General features: G+C 41.5%; 1 protein-coding gene across 1 annotated transcript; it reads right to left on the bottom strand.

The window, feature by feature from the left end:
- Positions 1–820: 820 nt before the first annotated feature.
- LOC133463577 (uncharacterized) lies at positions 821–11,544 on the bottom strand. The gene is made up of 2 exons (XM_061745172.1): positions 11,419–11,544; positions 821–1,723 (listed from the first exon to the last, which is right to left on the bottom strand). Exons 1-2 carry the CDS (start codon positions 11,542–11,544, stop codon positions 821–823), a joined length of 1,029 nt encoding a protein of 342 aa, XP_061601156.1.
- Positions 11,545–17,337: the final 5,793 nt, after the last annotated feature.

Raw genomic sequence — 17,337 nt, 5'->3', positions numbered from 1 at the left:
AAGCGCCTGAAATCAAAATAGTCTAAGATCAGAGTGGGGTTGCAATGACATACAAATAGAGTGGACCCGAATGGCAAAGTGACATCAAACGGAATTATAATAAAACCTTAGTCCAATAAAACACCCAGTGTGTGTGTGTGTGTTGTGGCTTCAAATGTACCAATACCATTTTATGCTAAAAAATACAAAAACATCAATTTAGTTGTAACAATATAATGATGACAAGGAATGATGGGGTTTTTACCTCTGAATGAATTCCAGAGTACAAGCTGCCTCATCTTGATACTGAAGGTTGAATATATAGTAGATTGCAAACACAGCAGCAAGTCCCGTTACAAATGTTGGTGTGATGCACTCAGAGATGACACGGCCCTCCAGGGTGATCCTCCAACCTCCAACCACGACTTTCCCTGCTGCACCTGAAACTTCACGTCATAGCAACATGAGAATGCATCTCATTTACATTTGTAAACTCAAGATGATATGCAAAATGATCAATGACTCTAAATTAAATGTATACCATGAAGTATTAGGCGAGGACTTGAAGGAGGACTGAGAGTTGTCTCGACGTCAGCTGCAGTGGCAGAAACCTGTAGGGAACAAATACATACATACAAGATTTTTAAGAAAAATTATAAAAAAGGCAAATCATTAGTAAACACTAGGTGAGAGTAACCTAGAGGTGAATTAGGTAGGCTTCTGATGTACCTACAGTGAAACAGATTGTAATCAAATTTAAAAGGTACCAACTTTACACATTAAAGTATGTTAACAGGTACTGATAAATTGCCTCCAGTGAGTCACTCTTTAAAACACAGGGTTAGAAATAAAGACGAAAACTCACATCTGCAAGAAGGACCAGCCCGGTTAGGTCCTCTCCAAAGTGTGCCATGAGCAGCTGAACAACACAAAGTGCCACATTATCTTCACCATTAGAGATGACATCCTTGACATCTTTGTTAGTAGGTTTTTCCCTGAAGTATTGTATGATGGCTTTTCCACATTCCTCCATACTGAGTTCCAAGCTACGAAGCACATTGATGTCTGTGAGCAACTCAAAATGTGCATATATATACCTTAGTGTGAAAAGAAAAGGCCATTTGCTTTTTAAATCTTCAATGTCAGGTGATGGAAGTGTATTTATGTGGCGACGTTGTAGAGAGAATGTGAGCTCCATTAGATTTTTAACGTCGGCTCTTTCTGCTCCACCTGCACCCTCCTGTCTGTAAATCTCCTCCAGTCCCTGCCGGTGCTGCTCCAGAGTCTCATCAGTTTCTTCTGGGGGGAGCTCTGGCTGAAATCTTGTACATCCATAGGTGTCAGTTGGACCTCTCTTGTATGTGGAGGATCGGTGGTTTGAAAAGCTTCCATTACGGTTGACATTCTCAATGCGGTTTTTCAGTTGAATCAAAAGTGATGTGTAACCTCCAGCCAGAAGTGACCCATCTGGAGTCATATCAGCAAAACTCTTTGGGTACTGTCTGATGATATTTCGAACTACAGTTAGACACTGGGCACGAGTGGGGTTAGCTTCACACCTTCTCATTTCATCTGTGAGTACTCGTACCATCTGGCGGCGCGCCACTGGATTTGGTCTCTGTCCATCTGTAATAGCAGAACGAATTTCCTGTGGCATTTTTTCCCAGGGGACCTGGAAGGTTTCTGGCCATGTTTTCAGTATCTGAGATGTGGAAGGTCTGTTGCTTGGATCGCTGTTTCTTGCCTGGGTTGAACACGATGCAATGGCCGATAGCCGTGATGGGGTAGAATGAGGCGTAGTGCATAATGATGGTAATGAAGACTCAGACGCCGACCAATTACTGCTCAGAGATGACGAAGTTGGAGTGGCTTGTAAATTTAATATAACTGTCTCAGTTTCTAAAAAACAAACAAAAAAAAATAGATTATGGTCATTTCCTATACCTGTACCCTATGTTACTGTGGTATCAGCCTGATACCAGATTTTTAAGTATTAGTCCATCCCCACTTGAATGCCACACTAAATTAGCCATACATTACCTAATTTGAATGCATTCAGGAGTTTCCGGCACTGGATAACAGGTAGCAGATCAGCAATGTCTTCCTGCTGGACATATTTTAAGTCTTCTTTTGACTCCAAGCCGGAGCTCTGAAGTTTCAATATTATTTGCCTCTGAGTCTCTTCAGACAGATTTGGCAAGATCTTGCAGATGATCTCTTTGATGTCTTCACTCAAATCCGCCATCATTCTGGAAAAGAGGGAAAGAATGGTGAAGAATTATCAGTGGTGTGCCATGGACAGTGTACTCAGGCAAGGGATAGTAATCTAGCAGATTCTCCTGATTAATACAGCAGTAGCTTCTCTGCATCAGTGTGAGGCTGTAAACACCCATGTCAGGAATACGCAGGGCATGATACTTTTCAGCAATAAAATATACTGCTGAATCCTTAACGAGAACCACTTTGATTTTTCCAGTAACAAGCCTGTCATCATCATCATCAAGCACAATGAGCATGTTCTTTTTGTATTTGGTCCCTTTCACAGTCACTTCATTGGCTATCTGAGTGTTTGTGGACTCAAAATTGTGATGTGCAACTGCCTCTCTGATTACATCATTGTAGTCCTCTAAGAAAAACTGTGTGCCTCTTTCCACTGAAACAGCTGGAGGGAAGAAGGTACCAGCACTCAGAAATGCCTGCAGAAGCTGATGTCTCTCTGCAAGAGTAGAACATGGATTCTTAAAGTTGCGCAATTTCCTCAAACACTGCTTAAAATATGCGTGTTTGCTTTCGAATCTTAAAGTCCATAGGCGAATTAGTGGCCCAAACTGGATAATGAGCTCAGGATAATGACTGACATAATGATGTTTGGGCTTCACTGGATTTCCAGGAAAGGTTTGCACTCGGCAATGCAAATATTCATCAATCAGAACTCTCAGGTAAGCTATCTGGCCATTTGAAATCGCAGGTGCACAAATGAGGTCCACAACTTCTCTAAGTTGCAAAACTAACTGCCATACTTCGTTGTCACCTGGATTTTGTATTTTGTCTCCAATCAAAACAGGTAACATTCTCAGCAAACACCAATTCTGAACAGCATGTCCCCCAAGTTTTTCACCCTCTGGACTGACCTCACACGGTTTGTCATTAGCATCCCTACCAAGATACTTAAACTGATTTATTCGTCGATTCAACTCAAGATAGCTGAACATTTTATCCACCTTAACAAGATGGTTTATGTACAGTGCCAGATCAGAGGATACAATACCTTCAAAAAGATCGTGGCCAAGACATGGTGGCAACCCTGGCTGACATACATGGAAGTATTTGAGTGTATTAAACAGTGAGTCAAATTTAACACCTCCACTAGATGTCGACTGTCCTTCAATGCTCTGGACATGATCACTGTATGACTGTGCTGTGCGTTTTGTGCCGTGGATAAGAGGATCTGCATGGAATGCTTCTCTTCTGATATCACAATATCTGCAGAAGTGTGAACTCCTGCTGAAGTTCTCCACAAAGCCTCCTATGCCATGTGAGCCCAGGTTATCACCTGCAATGGCACACAAAGTTCCCTTGTAGACCTTTCCGTCAGGCAGAGTAACACCATTGACCTCAAGATCTTTAAGGTCATTGACGAGGGTACCCATAACCAAGTCTTGACCAAAATACTTAAAATCATGTTCTTTACAGAGAAGAACAAGTTGCATTTGATCAGTGCTGGATCTGTTGTGTGGCATTAAATCTGCAAGACTTAGATACACTGCAAGGATCTTGTGCTTTTTCTTTCCAGATCCCAGTGGGTTTACCACCTCAAATGCATCCTGATACAGGATCAAGCTCAGTGATGAGCTTTCATTCTGGAAGAGCACATTCTCAGCCATATTTCTGCCATCCCACACATCCTTAAGAATATCCTTAAGACCAATACTGGAGTGTACCTGCTTATATTGTTCCTGCACTGATTGGCAATGAAATAGAGAATTGATTGTTTGTTTAATGGGTACATATTGGGCAAAACACTCTTTGCCTGCCTCATTCTGACCTAGACAGATCTGAACCGGCTCAACATAGTTGAAGCTGTTCTTGAAAACAGTTTTTCTTCTCTGATTAGTTTTCAGTGGCTTAGTGTTGCAGGTCCTAAAGAGATCCTCCGTTTTCATGAGTTCACACACATTGTTTGTGTCAGCTTCTGAAATCCCAAGTGTAATCAACCTCTCTTTTAGTTTGAAAAGCAAATGTGACTGGCTTATGTCATGTATTTCCTGAAAATCTTCAATAATTGTCTGGATGACAGAGGATGGAAGCAAACACTTTGCTTGCAATTTCAAATAAAAAAGGGCTAAATTTTCAAAAAACTGTGATTCATCAGCAATTTCTGGGTAAATCTCTTGTTCACCTGCATCACTGGGAGGATCAATCTGCATATCAGACTGATTTTGTTCACTCTCATGGGAAACACCAGGATTCACAACGGACTCAACCAGATTTTCCTGAGTACCATTTTTATGTTTCCGACTCATGTGTGATGTGAATGTCGATAAGACTGTAAAGCTCTTGCTACAGTGTCTATAAGGACAAGCAACTGGTTTCCCCTCTCTAATGTGTGTTCTCAAATGGGAGTAAAAGGCTGTCAAAGTCTCACATCTTGCACTGCAGAAATCAACATGACACGTTAGTTCAACTACACCAGACAAAGTAGGCCTAACTACATGTTTGTTATGTCTGTAAGTGTGAGACTTAAACGTTGAAAAGTTTTGGAAAGTCTGACTGCAATCTGGCAAAACACACTTAAAAGTTAAATTAGGTGTATTTTTATGAATTCTCATGTGCCTGATGTATGCCACTATTGTGGGACAGTTATGACGACAGGTCTGACAAGGGAACATTGTTACTGCCTGATGGTAAATTCCTTTTCATCAACGAACATGCATTAGTCTTGATTACAGTAAAATAAGTCAGCAAACATAGAAAATAATTTCTGGCTGCTTTTTAGTTCCACCATATCAGTCTTCACGATGAAATGTTTAACCTTCACTGAGTTACAATGTTAAGATTATGAAAGAAAAGTCAAAGATGATGCAAAACCGTTTGACAAATCATATACAAAGTTAGAAGTAATTTGTGAAACTCGCAGTGACAGAAAAAAAAATGCATTTACAAGGAGTCCGGATCAAGACAATATCTTCACACCAACTTTAAGTTTTAACGGAAAAATACAACACTATCATAAGGATTGAGGATTCAAATGTTTTTATCCGAACGAGCTTAATTCCGTTAACTCACGATTTTACAAGACAAAAAGATATTATTCCAGCAGCCTCGTGGTATTTTCCTGCTAACCTGAGCTCCATCAGCCGATGTCGGCCTCTCACACCGTGTTTAAGTGTTGCTCCTCGCATGCAGACGTTCAGATATATTAATGTTACCAAGATTAAACAACAATAAAAACCTAAAAAGTAACTTTACTGTTTGTTTCGGCTAACTTATCCAAATCTAACCCTCACTGATGGCGAGACAAACTCCTGCGCGTTACATCAAACATTCTCTGCAATATAAATGAGATTTCTTACCTACTGGCAAATAAAATACAATTTTAATTCACGTACCGTTTAAGTTTGTAGATGCAAGACCGGAATGATGGAGATGAAGTCCGATGATGTGAAGCACATGTCCGTGCTGCGTGTAGCACCTGCCGTCCTCTTCTGGGGGATTTCCAAAAAATACTGTAATGTCCTGAAGTTTTCCAAAAAATACTGTAATGTCCTGTAATTTAAAACATCAGCATACCGTTTACGGCCTCTGTCCCGTTGCTCCAAGTTAGGAATCCCACAATGCATTGCTAACTACACTACCAAACTGTTAAACATGAAAACAGTATTTTATTGTTGGAAATTGGCTGTAAATTTACAGCAATTGTTTACAGTGTACTATACCAGACAGCTCCTCTTCCACAAAAGACAGATGTGCTCTTCCTGTTAGAGTTCTCATGAAATACGACTTTATTCTCATAATATTACGACTTTATTCTCGCAACATTATGACTTTATTTTTGTAATTTTACGACTTTATTCTCATAATATTATGACTTTATTCTTGTAATTTCCAATTTTTTTTTGTCTTGGCCCTAATACTCCGTCATAATTTTTATACCCAATTCTTAGAGAATAAAAATAAATCAACCCCATCTTTTAATACTATGTCTTTTTCATGTAAAAACAGTGAAATTAATCTCTAATCAGGCAAAAATAAACAAACAATTAAAATAAAATAAAAATGCAGGAAATACCAAGAACTTGCATGTTTCACCACTTTTAACCGCCTTCAGTCCCCGTATGACTTCACCAGTCTCTCACATTGTTTTTGAGAAGTTTGGACCCATTTTTCATTAAAGATTTGTGTGTATTCACATATGCACCGCTCTTTCAAGGTCCAACCTCATTATTTCAGCCAGGTTGAAGTTTCAACTTTGACTAGACTCTTTCAAAACTTACATTTTTAAGTTTCCTGATATGCTGATGTAGATTTGCTCCTGTGCTTCAGATCATTGTCCTGTTGCTTTAACCTATCTTGACCATGCTTTAATTATCAGATGGATGTCCTGACATTTGCCTCTAGATCAGGGGTCAACAACCCAAAATGTTGAAGGAGCCATATTGGACCAAAAAAACAAAAAACAAATATGTCTGGAGCCGCAAAAAATGAAAAGTCTTGTATAAGCCTTAGAATGAAGGCAACACATGCTGCATGTATCTATATTAGTTATAATAGAATGCAATAAAAGAATATTCTTTTCATTATGCACTTTGAGAAAAAAGTCGAAATGGCGAGAAAAAAGTCGAAATTTCGAGAGTAATGTTGACGTACAATCTTGAGAAAAAAGTCAAAATGTCGAGAAAAAAGTTGAAATGTCAAAAAAAAGTCGAAATGTTGAGAAAAAAATCTAAATGTTGAGAGAAAAGTTGAAATGTCGAGAAAAAAGTCGAAATGTTGAGAAAAAGTCAAAATTTTGAGAAAAAAGTCGTAGATTAAAAAGGAAAGGAAAAATGAAGAAAAAAAGAGAAAAAAAGGAAAAAAAGAAGAAAGAAAGGGAAAAAAGAAGAGAAAAAAGGAAAAAAATAAGAAAAAAAGGTCAAACATTTTTGAAAAAGCTCCAGGAGCCACCAGGGCGGCGCTAAAGAGCCGCATGCGGCTCTAGAGCCGCGGGTTACCGACCCCTGCTCTAGAACAATACTGGTACACAGTATTGTTCATGGGAGTTCATGGGTGACTTACTACATGCAACATGCCCAAGACACCCTTAATTCATCACAACCGTGATTATGAATTTCTGCTGAAATCCTGTGATGAATTATTTTTTGTCAGACATGATGCTGGACAATGAGTCCAAACAGCTCCACTTTGGTCTCATCTTTCCAGAGCATTGTTCCAGAAGTTGTTTGCTTCTATGTTCTTTTTAGACAGAAGAGCAATTTTCCTGGAAACCCCTCCAGATAAACCGTACTTCAGCTGTGATGAATACCACTCTTGAATAATCTTAATCACTGTAGGACGCTGAACTCCACATTGTTTGGAAATGGTTTTATAAACCTTTCCAGATTTATGTGCGGCAACAGTTGCTTTCTCCAAGACCATTCCTTATGTCGTTCCCTGTGGGTTGTCTTGTTGAATTGAGTTGAAATGAATTGAAAAATACTCATAACAGAGAGAGAAGCTTGACTGAAACCCGCAGAAATCACCACGACTCCATTGGGGTGTTGTGTTGGATGGAAACCTGCAGCCAGCATTTCAACATCTGGGATGCTGTGATCCTCCTTCACACTAACCTATGCAGAGTTACGCCGTCTGTTGTCAACAAGGACTGCAGCACTCCTGTCCCACTGCTGCTGGGCTGTTTGAAGTCTTTTGTTGCTCTGTGTCGTCTGAAATCTATCTTGAGAGACACTGGAGTCTTGTGTAAACACACACTTCAGTGCTCCAGACCACCATACTGCAGAAACGTCTGCTTTTGTCCAGGTCTGCACACCTGCTGATGATCAGTTCATCAAGTGCTGGTGATTAATAGCATCTGTCTGCAACGCTCACTCTTAAATCCTTTTGAAACAGTAAGGTGATACTCATTTTTGTTAAATAAATAATGTAAATATTTTTCTAAGGTTGTAATGGAATGATAATAAATGGTAAGAAATGCTGTATAACAGTATGAATAGTGCAGAGAAGCAGATACATAATTTAAATAGTTTCTTTGCCACATTCACTCTCTACTCGTTCTCAATCTGCATTCAATTCTCATCATAATTTTGTCAATATCCCAGCGAACGCCAACACTTCCAATCTTCTCAGAAAGGAGTATGGTGAAAGGCCATTAAAAAGTCACCTCCCACCCCCCATTCACTGCACACGTATGGAAAGTAATCACCTCCCAACTTGCCTTCACCCTCCACCCAATAAAACTTTTGGCAGGCTTGAGCTGTTGTAATTGGCAGCCGGCTTGTCGTTCCGATAGACTCCCTGCAGTTCTGCAGGTCAAGAGTAATTTACTGAGCTGCTAAACAAGACTCTCTCTTTCTACCCAGTCCAATCCCCCACAATCCCCCCACCCCACTTGAGCATCCATACTGGAATTACCATCCAGGCTGTATTACAAACTGAGATGATGGCTTAATCCCTTGTTAATTAGGGACAACATCTCTAGCAGCTGAGGCTAAAGTGAAGAGTGGCAAAAGCTCCAGAGACATGAGGGCTCTGGCCGAGCTTGCGGCCCAGTCAGGAGAGAGGCTGGCTCATGCTCAGAGAGCTGGCAAGCGATGGAGTGAGGAGCAGGTGGGAATTGAATGTTGGGCTGAGTGAGGATCGAAAGGGCCTGCTGCCTAATCCCCCACTGATGGCTCTTCTAGGCTAATGGAGCCTGGACAACTGGGCAACAGGATGCTTCTGGCTAACCACTTGAGCACTCTGTCTACTTCATCAAGGTCCTGAACAATGCGGTTTTGCTTGTTATTTGCAGGGAAAGGCTGTTTCAGACCATTCCTTTGGCTCATGAACACAGAACAAAATGTTTTAGGAAAATGTTAAAATGTTGAAAAGATTACTCTTTTGTCTGTAGATGTTTGGGGGGATTTTTACTGATGTCCATGATGTCTAATCCTTTATTTAGATCTATGGATAACATTTCTTGCATTTGAATAAATAAACAAAGAAGCGTACCCTTCCACAGGATTAAAGAGGGTAAGTTTAACTCAAGTGTCATCAGTCCTTGACGAACTGATCAACACCTGAAAAGGTGCACAGACCTCTAAAAAGAAGATGTTTCGCCAGTCTGCTGGACTAAAACGCTCAGATGTGAGTTAAAACAATGCCAAGAGGGAAAGAAAGGAGCAATGGTCATGGCCCGGTGTCCTGCATGTTTTAGATGTTTCCCTGCTTCAGCACACCCTCATACAAATGACTTAGAGAAACAACTTTTGCATTTTCAGTTTAAAAAAGGGCCATTTTCAGACAAATTGGAATTCAACATTCCAAAATCATAAAGATAATTAAAGCTGCAAGCAGCGATTTTAAAGGTCAAGGACTCAAAACTAAGTCCGATGACACCACCCATGACTCTTTACGTCAAACCATTCAAAAGTTATGGCAGAAAGTAGGAACTATCAAATATAGACCAATCAGATGAAGGGGGGGCGCGTTTTTTGGTGTCTATCGTTGCCACGGTAACGCTTTTGACTGAGAAAAGTAATGCCCAATCGTCGCAGGATCGAGACGCACATTTTGATGTATAACATACCTGGGTGCACGTTACGGTTCGGGCCGCATTAAGGGCCGAAAAATGGCATAAATTGCGCCAAAATTACACGATTAATTAAAAATGGCCGACTTCCTGTTCCGTTTCGGCCATGGCGCCAAGAGACTTTTCTTTAAGTTGCGAAATGATACAGGTGTGTACCGATTTTCGTGCATGTACGTCAAACCATATTGTGGGGCTTGAGGCACAAAGTTTTCTAGGGGGCGCTGTTGAGCCATTAGGCCACACCCATTAACAAACCATTAGCAAACCATTAAATATCAAATTTTTCGCCAGGCCTGGCTTGCGTGCAAAATTTGGTGACTTTTGGGGCACGTTTAGGGGTGCAAAAAGGCTCTCATTTCGTCGAAGAAAAATAATGAGGAAAATAAAAACATCTCCTACAGATACAAAAGGGCCTTCGCACTGCAAGTGCTCGGGCCCTAGTTAACAATCAAACAAGTTGCCAGTCTTCCCAGGAGTTAATGTCAAGGCAAATTTACCCCAAGGTCATGCGGTTCAGACAAATCCAAAAATCTCAAGAGCTACATCTCAGACCCTACAGGCGTCCTTAAGCATGTTACCGTAAATAAAGAATATGACAGCACAGGTTGAAGAGGATTGAAAAATCTGGTTTGTTTAGAAGGGCTGTCAGGAGAAACCCTCTTATGTTTATAAAACATATGGAAGCGTGACTAAAGTTCAAGAAACTGCATCTGAACAAACCACAAGACTTCTGGAACAATGTCCTTGATGTCCTTTGGACAAATTATGTCAAAGTGGAGATGTTTGGTCTGAATGTCCAGCACGATGTTTAGAGAAAACCAAACACAGCATTTCAGCATGTACACCTCATTCAGACTGTCAAGCATGGCAGTGGGGAGGTGAATAAAAGACACAAGGCCCAGTTAAAGTCCAGACCTCAACCCGCTGTCTAGACCAAATTCCTCTGCCAGCATGTGAGAGGGTGATTAAGTTCTACAGGAAGTGATTATTTATTGATCCATTGATTTTATTCTTTTTTGATACTTTCTTGTTAAGTAAATAATGGCACTGTGGAAAAGTTTTTCTTGTCAAGTATATAATGGCACTTTTTAAAAGTTTTATGTTGTTGTTCATCTGAGTTTATTACAAAGTTGAATAAAAGCAGCAGCAGTCAAAAAAAAGGAACAGGTGGGATACAGCTAAGAATCCGTAAAGTGAGGGTAAAGTGAGGGGTATAAATATGGTTGATTGGGGATCCGTTTTAGATGGTGACAAACTCCTTTGGGTAGTAATTCAAAGTGCTGGTGACCTGGGTGGGACAAATCTCTTAGAATGTTTTTAGCCCTACTAAGAAAGCGAGCGCTATAAAGTTCTTCCAGGGTGGGTAGTGAGCATCCAATGATCTTTTGGGCTGTGTTAACAACCCTTTCAAGGGATTTCCGGTCAGCCACTGTGCGGCAAACCACACACACATGCAGTAAGTCAAGATGCTTTCTATGGAGCAATGATAGAATGACACCAAAGGTTTCTGAGTCGGATTGTTATTCCTGAAAACTCTCAGAAAGTACAGTCTCTGTTGTGCTTTCTTGAGGGTGGTTGTGTCGTCAATGTTCCAAGTTAAGTCCTCCTGTATGTGCACAACGAGAAACCGGAAATCCATCCATCCATCCAACCCTCTCCACCTGTTTTCCTCCAATCAACAGGGGTTGAGTGTCTGTTTTGGCTTTCCTCTTGAAGTCTATGACCAGCTCCTTGGTCTTGGAGGCGTTCAGAACAAGGTAATTGTCTGAGCACCACATTATATACTGTATACATATACAGTACATAATAAATACAAATTGACACAATGTAATATGTTTTGTCAACTTTCATCTAAGGTTATACTTGCAGATGTTTAAGAAATGAAAAACATATTTATATTTGTTATTTTATTATGTCCTGATATGTATAACTTTGAACCTTTTGCATCACTGTACTCCTGTTGTGCTTTGACTTCAGCACTCCCTCTTGTTCAAGCAACAGCAGCAAGGTTTGAATCTTTCCAATGAAAGCAGTTGTTGATAATAAAAAAAAAAGCACACTTGTGGAAAACAGCTAGATAACAGTATTTATGTAGGTGTACTGTATGTTGTTGAATAAAATTATTCATTTTTCCAACCTATTCAATTGTACTTTTAAGCCAAAGATACAGGGATCAATCAGATGGGGGTCTTTCTTCTCTTGTGGCTTTCTCTGTTAAATAGTCTTTATCAAGAGTTGAGAACTGATCACACTACTAAGTGACCTGGCTAGGTCATAGAAAAGAGCAGCTGTGGTAATTAGTATGCTCTTTGGTGAGGCAGGACTGCATTCAGCTTAAACAACATTAGTATGCTTCATTGCCGGACTAAAAGCTTATATTCTCAGGAGAAGATGGTTTGCTAGGTTGCGTTTATGATTACTTGGTACTACTGGGGTCTAGAGGACAGTGAATTCTGACTACTTTTCCTTTCTTATTTATTGGGTTAATGTATCTAACACTAAATGATTGAAATGTTTTTGTGAAGGGTCTAAAAGAATAAAAATGTATTAAGTTCAAAAGATTACCCCAGTAACACATTGGCAACGATTTAAAGTCAAACCTCAGATTTGGGAGTAACAATATGGATTCTATCCTTGCCATGGAACACTGGATCAGCTGTGAATACTTGCTGAAGTCCTGGAGGGAACATGGGCTGAATCAGTCTACATGTCCTCTGTGGACATGGAGGCATTTGACCGTGTCCCTCAGGAGTTTTTGCGCAGGGTGGTCTGAGAACCTGGGATACTTGGGTATGTTTCTATGGGCCATTCAGTCCCTATAGAAAAGGAGTTTGGTCCGCATTATAGGTAGCAAGTTGGACTTTTTCGAGTGAGAGCTGGACGCTGTCAGAGCTTCCCTTTGTCACCTACTCTGCTCATAACTTTTATGGACAACATTTCTTGGCTCAGCCAATGAGTGGAGAGATCTCATTTGGTGGTCTCAGGATTTCATTGCAGCTTTTTGCAGATGATGTGTTCCTTTTGGCCCCATTGACAGAAGATCTTGAATTGGACAGGTTTGCAAGCCAGGTGTGAAGTGGTGAGGATGAATCAGCCTCTCCAAGTCTAAGAATCAGAGTCCTACTGGGTGAAGGCCTCAAGGTAGACCCAGGAATAGCTAGAGAACGTGCTTGGGTAGTAGTATGTTTTGGCCTCTCTGTTTTGGATGCCGCCTGAACTCAGATAAACGGGATGTATGGATGGATGTTTGGATGGCATACACCAAGAACATCACATGGTGTCCTGGAGTATCTGATACTCATATATTAGCCTAAAATCTTTGGGCCATGTGGACTGGAGGATGGACTCTTTTGTGGATTATGTTTGCTTCTTACAGAAGCCTTCATATTGATATCTGAAGGGTTTGGAGGCCATATAAACAATTCTAAGTCTTCTTCAAGCACGTTGGGCCCTTTTGAAGCAGTATTGTGGGACCACAGTGTGACAGGCCTATAAAATATGTTTTACACTAGTGACAGGTTTTAAAGTAAGATCCATATAGGTAGCAGGACTTTTTTTTTACATTACAGTATAACAAGGTTAGTGGGGTTGCTCATTTTGTCTGACTGTCTTTGTTTTTTGTTTTTTTTTGTGGCTGAAAATAGTATATTCATGATAGAAATTCTTATGCTAATATCTTTCTCTCTCTCTCTCTCTCTCTCTTTCTCTCTCTCTCTCTCTCTCTCTCTCTCTCTCTCTCTCTCTCTCTCTCTCTCTCTCTCTCTCTTTCTCTCTTTTAGAAAAAAACAATATTATTTCGGTTATTTTGCTGATGCTGTGCTCGTCTATTCAATCTATTCACCCATGAAAACAGACATGCTTTACTGAAATAAGTGACCTTAAAACCTGAATGAAACTCAACTACCTCCAAGTTATTAGGTTTGGAAAATTTGGTTTGGCTCCTGCTGTCAAAAGTCTTGGTGTAAGTGTAACAGTTCTTTTGGGTTTCAAAACCCTGCTTTTTCCAACTAATGCTTGCCATGGTGAATCTCCCTTTCAAAGTCCTGGAACATATGATTGAGTTTTTTATCAGCACCTGGATTAGACTACAATGTAGTTCTTTTTTATATCACTTAAAAAATGTAAAAAATACCAACCAATTGCAACCAATTTCCTCTTGGTTGCAAACAACCAAGAGGAAACAAATCTAAAGTCCTACTCCAAGTTATTACATCCATCCATTCTTTCCTTCTTATTCAAGAATAAGGGGTTCTGCTGGAGTATCACAGCTCTTTTCAGGCAAAAGACAGGTCAACAGACACCTAAGGTTTCATCTGTGTTCCTCCAAATACAACATTGGCATGAAAAAAGCTCTCATTAATATTAGGTAAGTAATGAACCTACACCATCTCCAGTGACCTGGAGAGGAAACTCAATTCAATTACTTGTATCCACAGTCTTGTTCTTATGTTTACTACCCACAATTTGTGACCATTGTTGATGATAGGATTGTATATCGACAGATAAAAAAAGCCTTGCTCTCTCTTCACTACAGCAGAGTGGTACAGAGTACATGTTACTGCAGACACTGCACCAATCCACTTTTCAATTTCCAATTCCATTCTTCCCTCACTTGCGAACAAGACCCCAAGTTACTTAAACTACTCCACTCGTTGCTGTGGGTCATTCAGTCCATATATATATATATATATATATATATATATATATATATATATATATATATATATATATATATATATATATATATACCTACATACATATATATAAATATTGGGGGGGGTGGGAGACTATGGATGAAGATAGTCTCCGATTTAAAAAAAAGAAGATTTTTGCCCATCTGCTACAGTGGCAAACTACTACATAAGGAAAATCGTGCAATAAATGATCTATTATTCAAAAACTGAAAAAACTGAAACTTGTTTTGGGGAGGATAATATTTATTTGACCAAATACAGTCTCAGCAAACTTAACAACACAAGCCTTCTTAATGATAGACATTTAGCTTCCTAAATGTTCTTCCATGTACAGCTCACACATTACAAATTAATGCAAAATGAAAAGAACCATACCAAATCCTTAATGGAAGTCACTCTGTCTGAGTTTTTGCTGTGTTTTGCTGGAGGAAGATGAATGGCCATCATCTCCATCTGTGGTGTCTTCAGGCTCCTAACTGCTTTCATGGTAGTCGTTTCCTTGGGCGCTGACCTTCCCTGAATGATTTTCCAAGTGCATGTGGCATGTGGATATAAAAATAAAGCTGCTATCTTTTTTTTTATTGTGAAGCTAACTGGCGGTACACTGAACAGAACAGGTTTGATTCATCAGATATCTAACAGCTGTCAGATTCATCTATTTGCCTCTTTGTGATTTGTGCCACTTATCATTAAACAATGCTGTTTCCTGGGTTTTGCTCTGGCTTCATACATATTTTACCTCCTGCTATGTAACACCACATTACTTCTATATAAGGAAGTAGACAAAACTAGAAGCTCTTTTTTTGTATAGTTCATAGTGCAAAAGAAATCCTACAACGTCGCTACAGTACGTTGCCATGGTATCTATCTATCTATTGTGACTCATTTAATGTCATGGTTTATGGAATTGGTTCTATGTTTCTTTTATTTATTTTTTTTAGCTTATTTTTCTAGGCTAGGCTTGATTCCCTTATGATGCCAAAATGACGTATCTGTTCTATTTCGTCCCTACTGACCGCCAGGCGGTGCTGTAAGCACTGGATATCTCCCCTCGCGCATGCGCATGTCGAGTACAATACCAACAATGTCACGTCACCCGTGACCCCTGCATGACCCCCGGAAGGGGTATATCTTCCGGGGTCAAGCATGGGATCGGCTCCTCATTCTTCTCGCATCGCGCTGAAGTACAGGACGGAAATAGAAGGCTGGTTAAAAGCTTCTTCCTTTCCTCCCTACAACCGCCGGCCTCTGTGCAGCTTCGTGCCGTAAGGTAGGAGTAACGATCTCTGTCGTCCTCCGAGAGGCTGTGGCCACGCGGTATTTATTGGTGTTCGTTGCGGCGGCGGCGGTGTCTCCCCGCCCCGCCCCCCTGGGCCAGCTGGCAGAAGGTAAGCTGTAGGCTGCGCCCGACACCTGAATATTATTCTGTGCAGTTATTTTTTCTGCAAAAAAAAAAAAAAAAAGAAGACAGAAAAGGATTATTATTTTTTTTTTTTTCTAAAAAAAAAAAAAAAAACAACACCTTTTTTTGTCCTTCTTACAGCCGTGGTGAAGGCCACGCCCCTCTCCCACCGGCACACTTGTGGTGACGGCAGCGTTTCGCTCCCTCTCCCACTTTATTAAAGTGACAACATTATTTTTTTCCTTGCAGATTATTTTTTCTTTAAAAAAAAAAATAATAATATAAGAAAGGAAAAGAACAGCGCCTTTTTGCCTGTTTTGCGGCCGTGGTGACGGCAGCGTTTTCCGCTCCCTCTCCCACCGGCTCGTTCAGGGTGACGGCAGCATTTGCTCCCTCTCCCACTTACTGATGTGATATTGTTATTTTTCCTTGCAGTTATTTTTTATTTTTTTCTTAAAAAAAAAAAAAAAAAAAGGGAAAAGAAACAAGAGAGGATTGTTCTCTTCTTTTTTGAGTAAAGACGCCTTTTTTGCCTTTTCTCATAGCCGTGGTGACGGCAGCGTGGCCCTCCCCTCTCCCGCCGGCATATTGGCGGTGACGGCAGCGTGCTCGCTGTGGTGACGGCAGCGTTTCCGCTCCCCTCTCCCACTGACACACCCATATTGACGGTAGCGTGGCTGCTCCCCTCTCCCACCTGCATATCGGTGGTGACGGCAGCGTGCTCGCTGTGGTGACGGCAGCGTTTCCGCTCCCCTCTCCCACTGACACACCCGTATTGACGGTAGCGTGGCTGCTCCCCTCTCCCACCTGCATATCGGTGGTGACGGCAGCGTGCTCGCTGTGGTGACGGCAGCGTTTCCGCTCCCCTCTCCCACTGACACATCCGTGCTGACGGTAGCGTGGCCCTCCCCTCTCCCGCCTTCATATTGGTGGTGACGGCAGCGTGCTCGCTGTGGTGACGGCAGCGTTTCCGCTCCCCTCTCCCACCGACACCTACGTGGTGACTGCGGCGCGTCCGCTCCCCTCTCCCACCGGCACATCCGTGGTGACGGCAGCGTGACCGCTCCCACCGACACATTCGTGTGGACGGCAGCGTGTCCGCTCCCCTCTCCTGCCAGCACATCCGTGGTGACGGCAGCGTGTCCGCTCCCTCTCCCACCGGTCCCTGTGATGGAGCGTTCATGCCCAGGGTGCATGGCCTCCCTGGATCCTGCGGTTGACCAGGACCTCTGCGTGTCATGCCTGGGCCCTGAGCAGCCGGGGCCGTCGGCCAGCCTCCCCTCATCCCAGCCGGGGTCTTCGCTGAAGCGATCGGCGAAGAGAGTGGTGGGGGCCCCCAAACGACGGCGGATGACGAGCCAGCTCTCCTCGAAGGTAGATCGCTTGGCTGCCGACATGGAGCAGATGAAGGCGCTCCTCCTCAATCTGCAACCTGGTACTGGCCAGGTGGAACCTGCCGTGCCAGAGTTTGCTCT

Source organism: Cololabis saira, chromosome 17, assembly GCF_033807715.1.
Source record: "Cololabis saira isolate AMF1-May2022 chromosome 17, fColSai1.1, whole genome shotgun sequence".
Classification (NCBI taxonomy): Eukaryota; Metazoa; Chordata; class Actinopteri; order Beloniformes; family Belonidae; genus Cololabis; species Cololabis saira.
Note: the sequence above shows the minus strand (reverse complement) of the source record. Positions and strands in the feature narration are given on the sequence as shown.

Bases quoted from the DNA above. Each gene is read 5' to 3' on its own strand.
- LOC133463577 (XM_061745172.1), bottom strand. From the start codon at position 11,544: ATGTGGTGCTCAGACAATTACCTTGTTCTGAACGCCTCCAAGACCAAG. The intron at 1,724-11,418 runs GTTGGATGGATG...TGTTCAACCCAG, and splicing joins GAGGAAAACAGGTGGAGAGG to GCAAGAAACAGCGATCCAAG.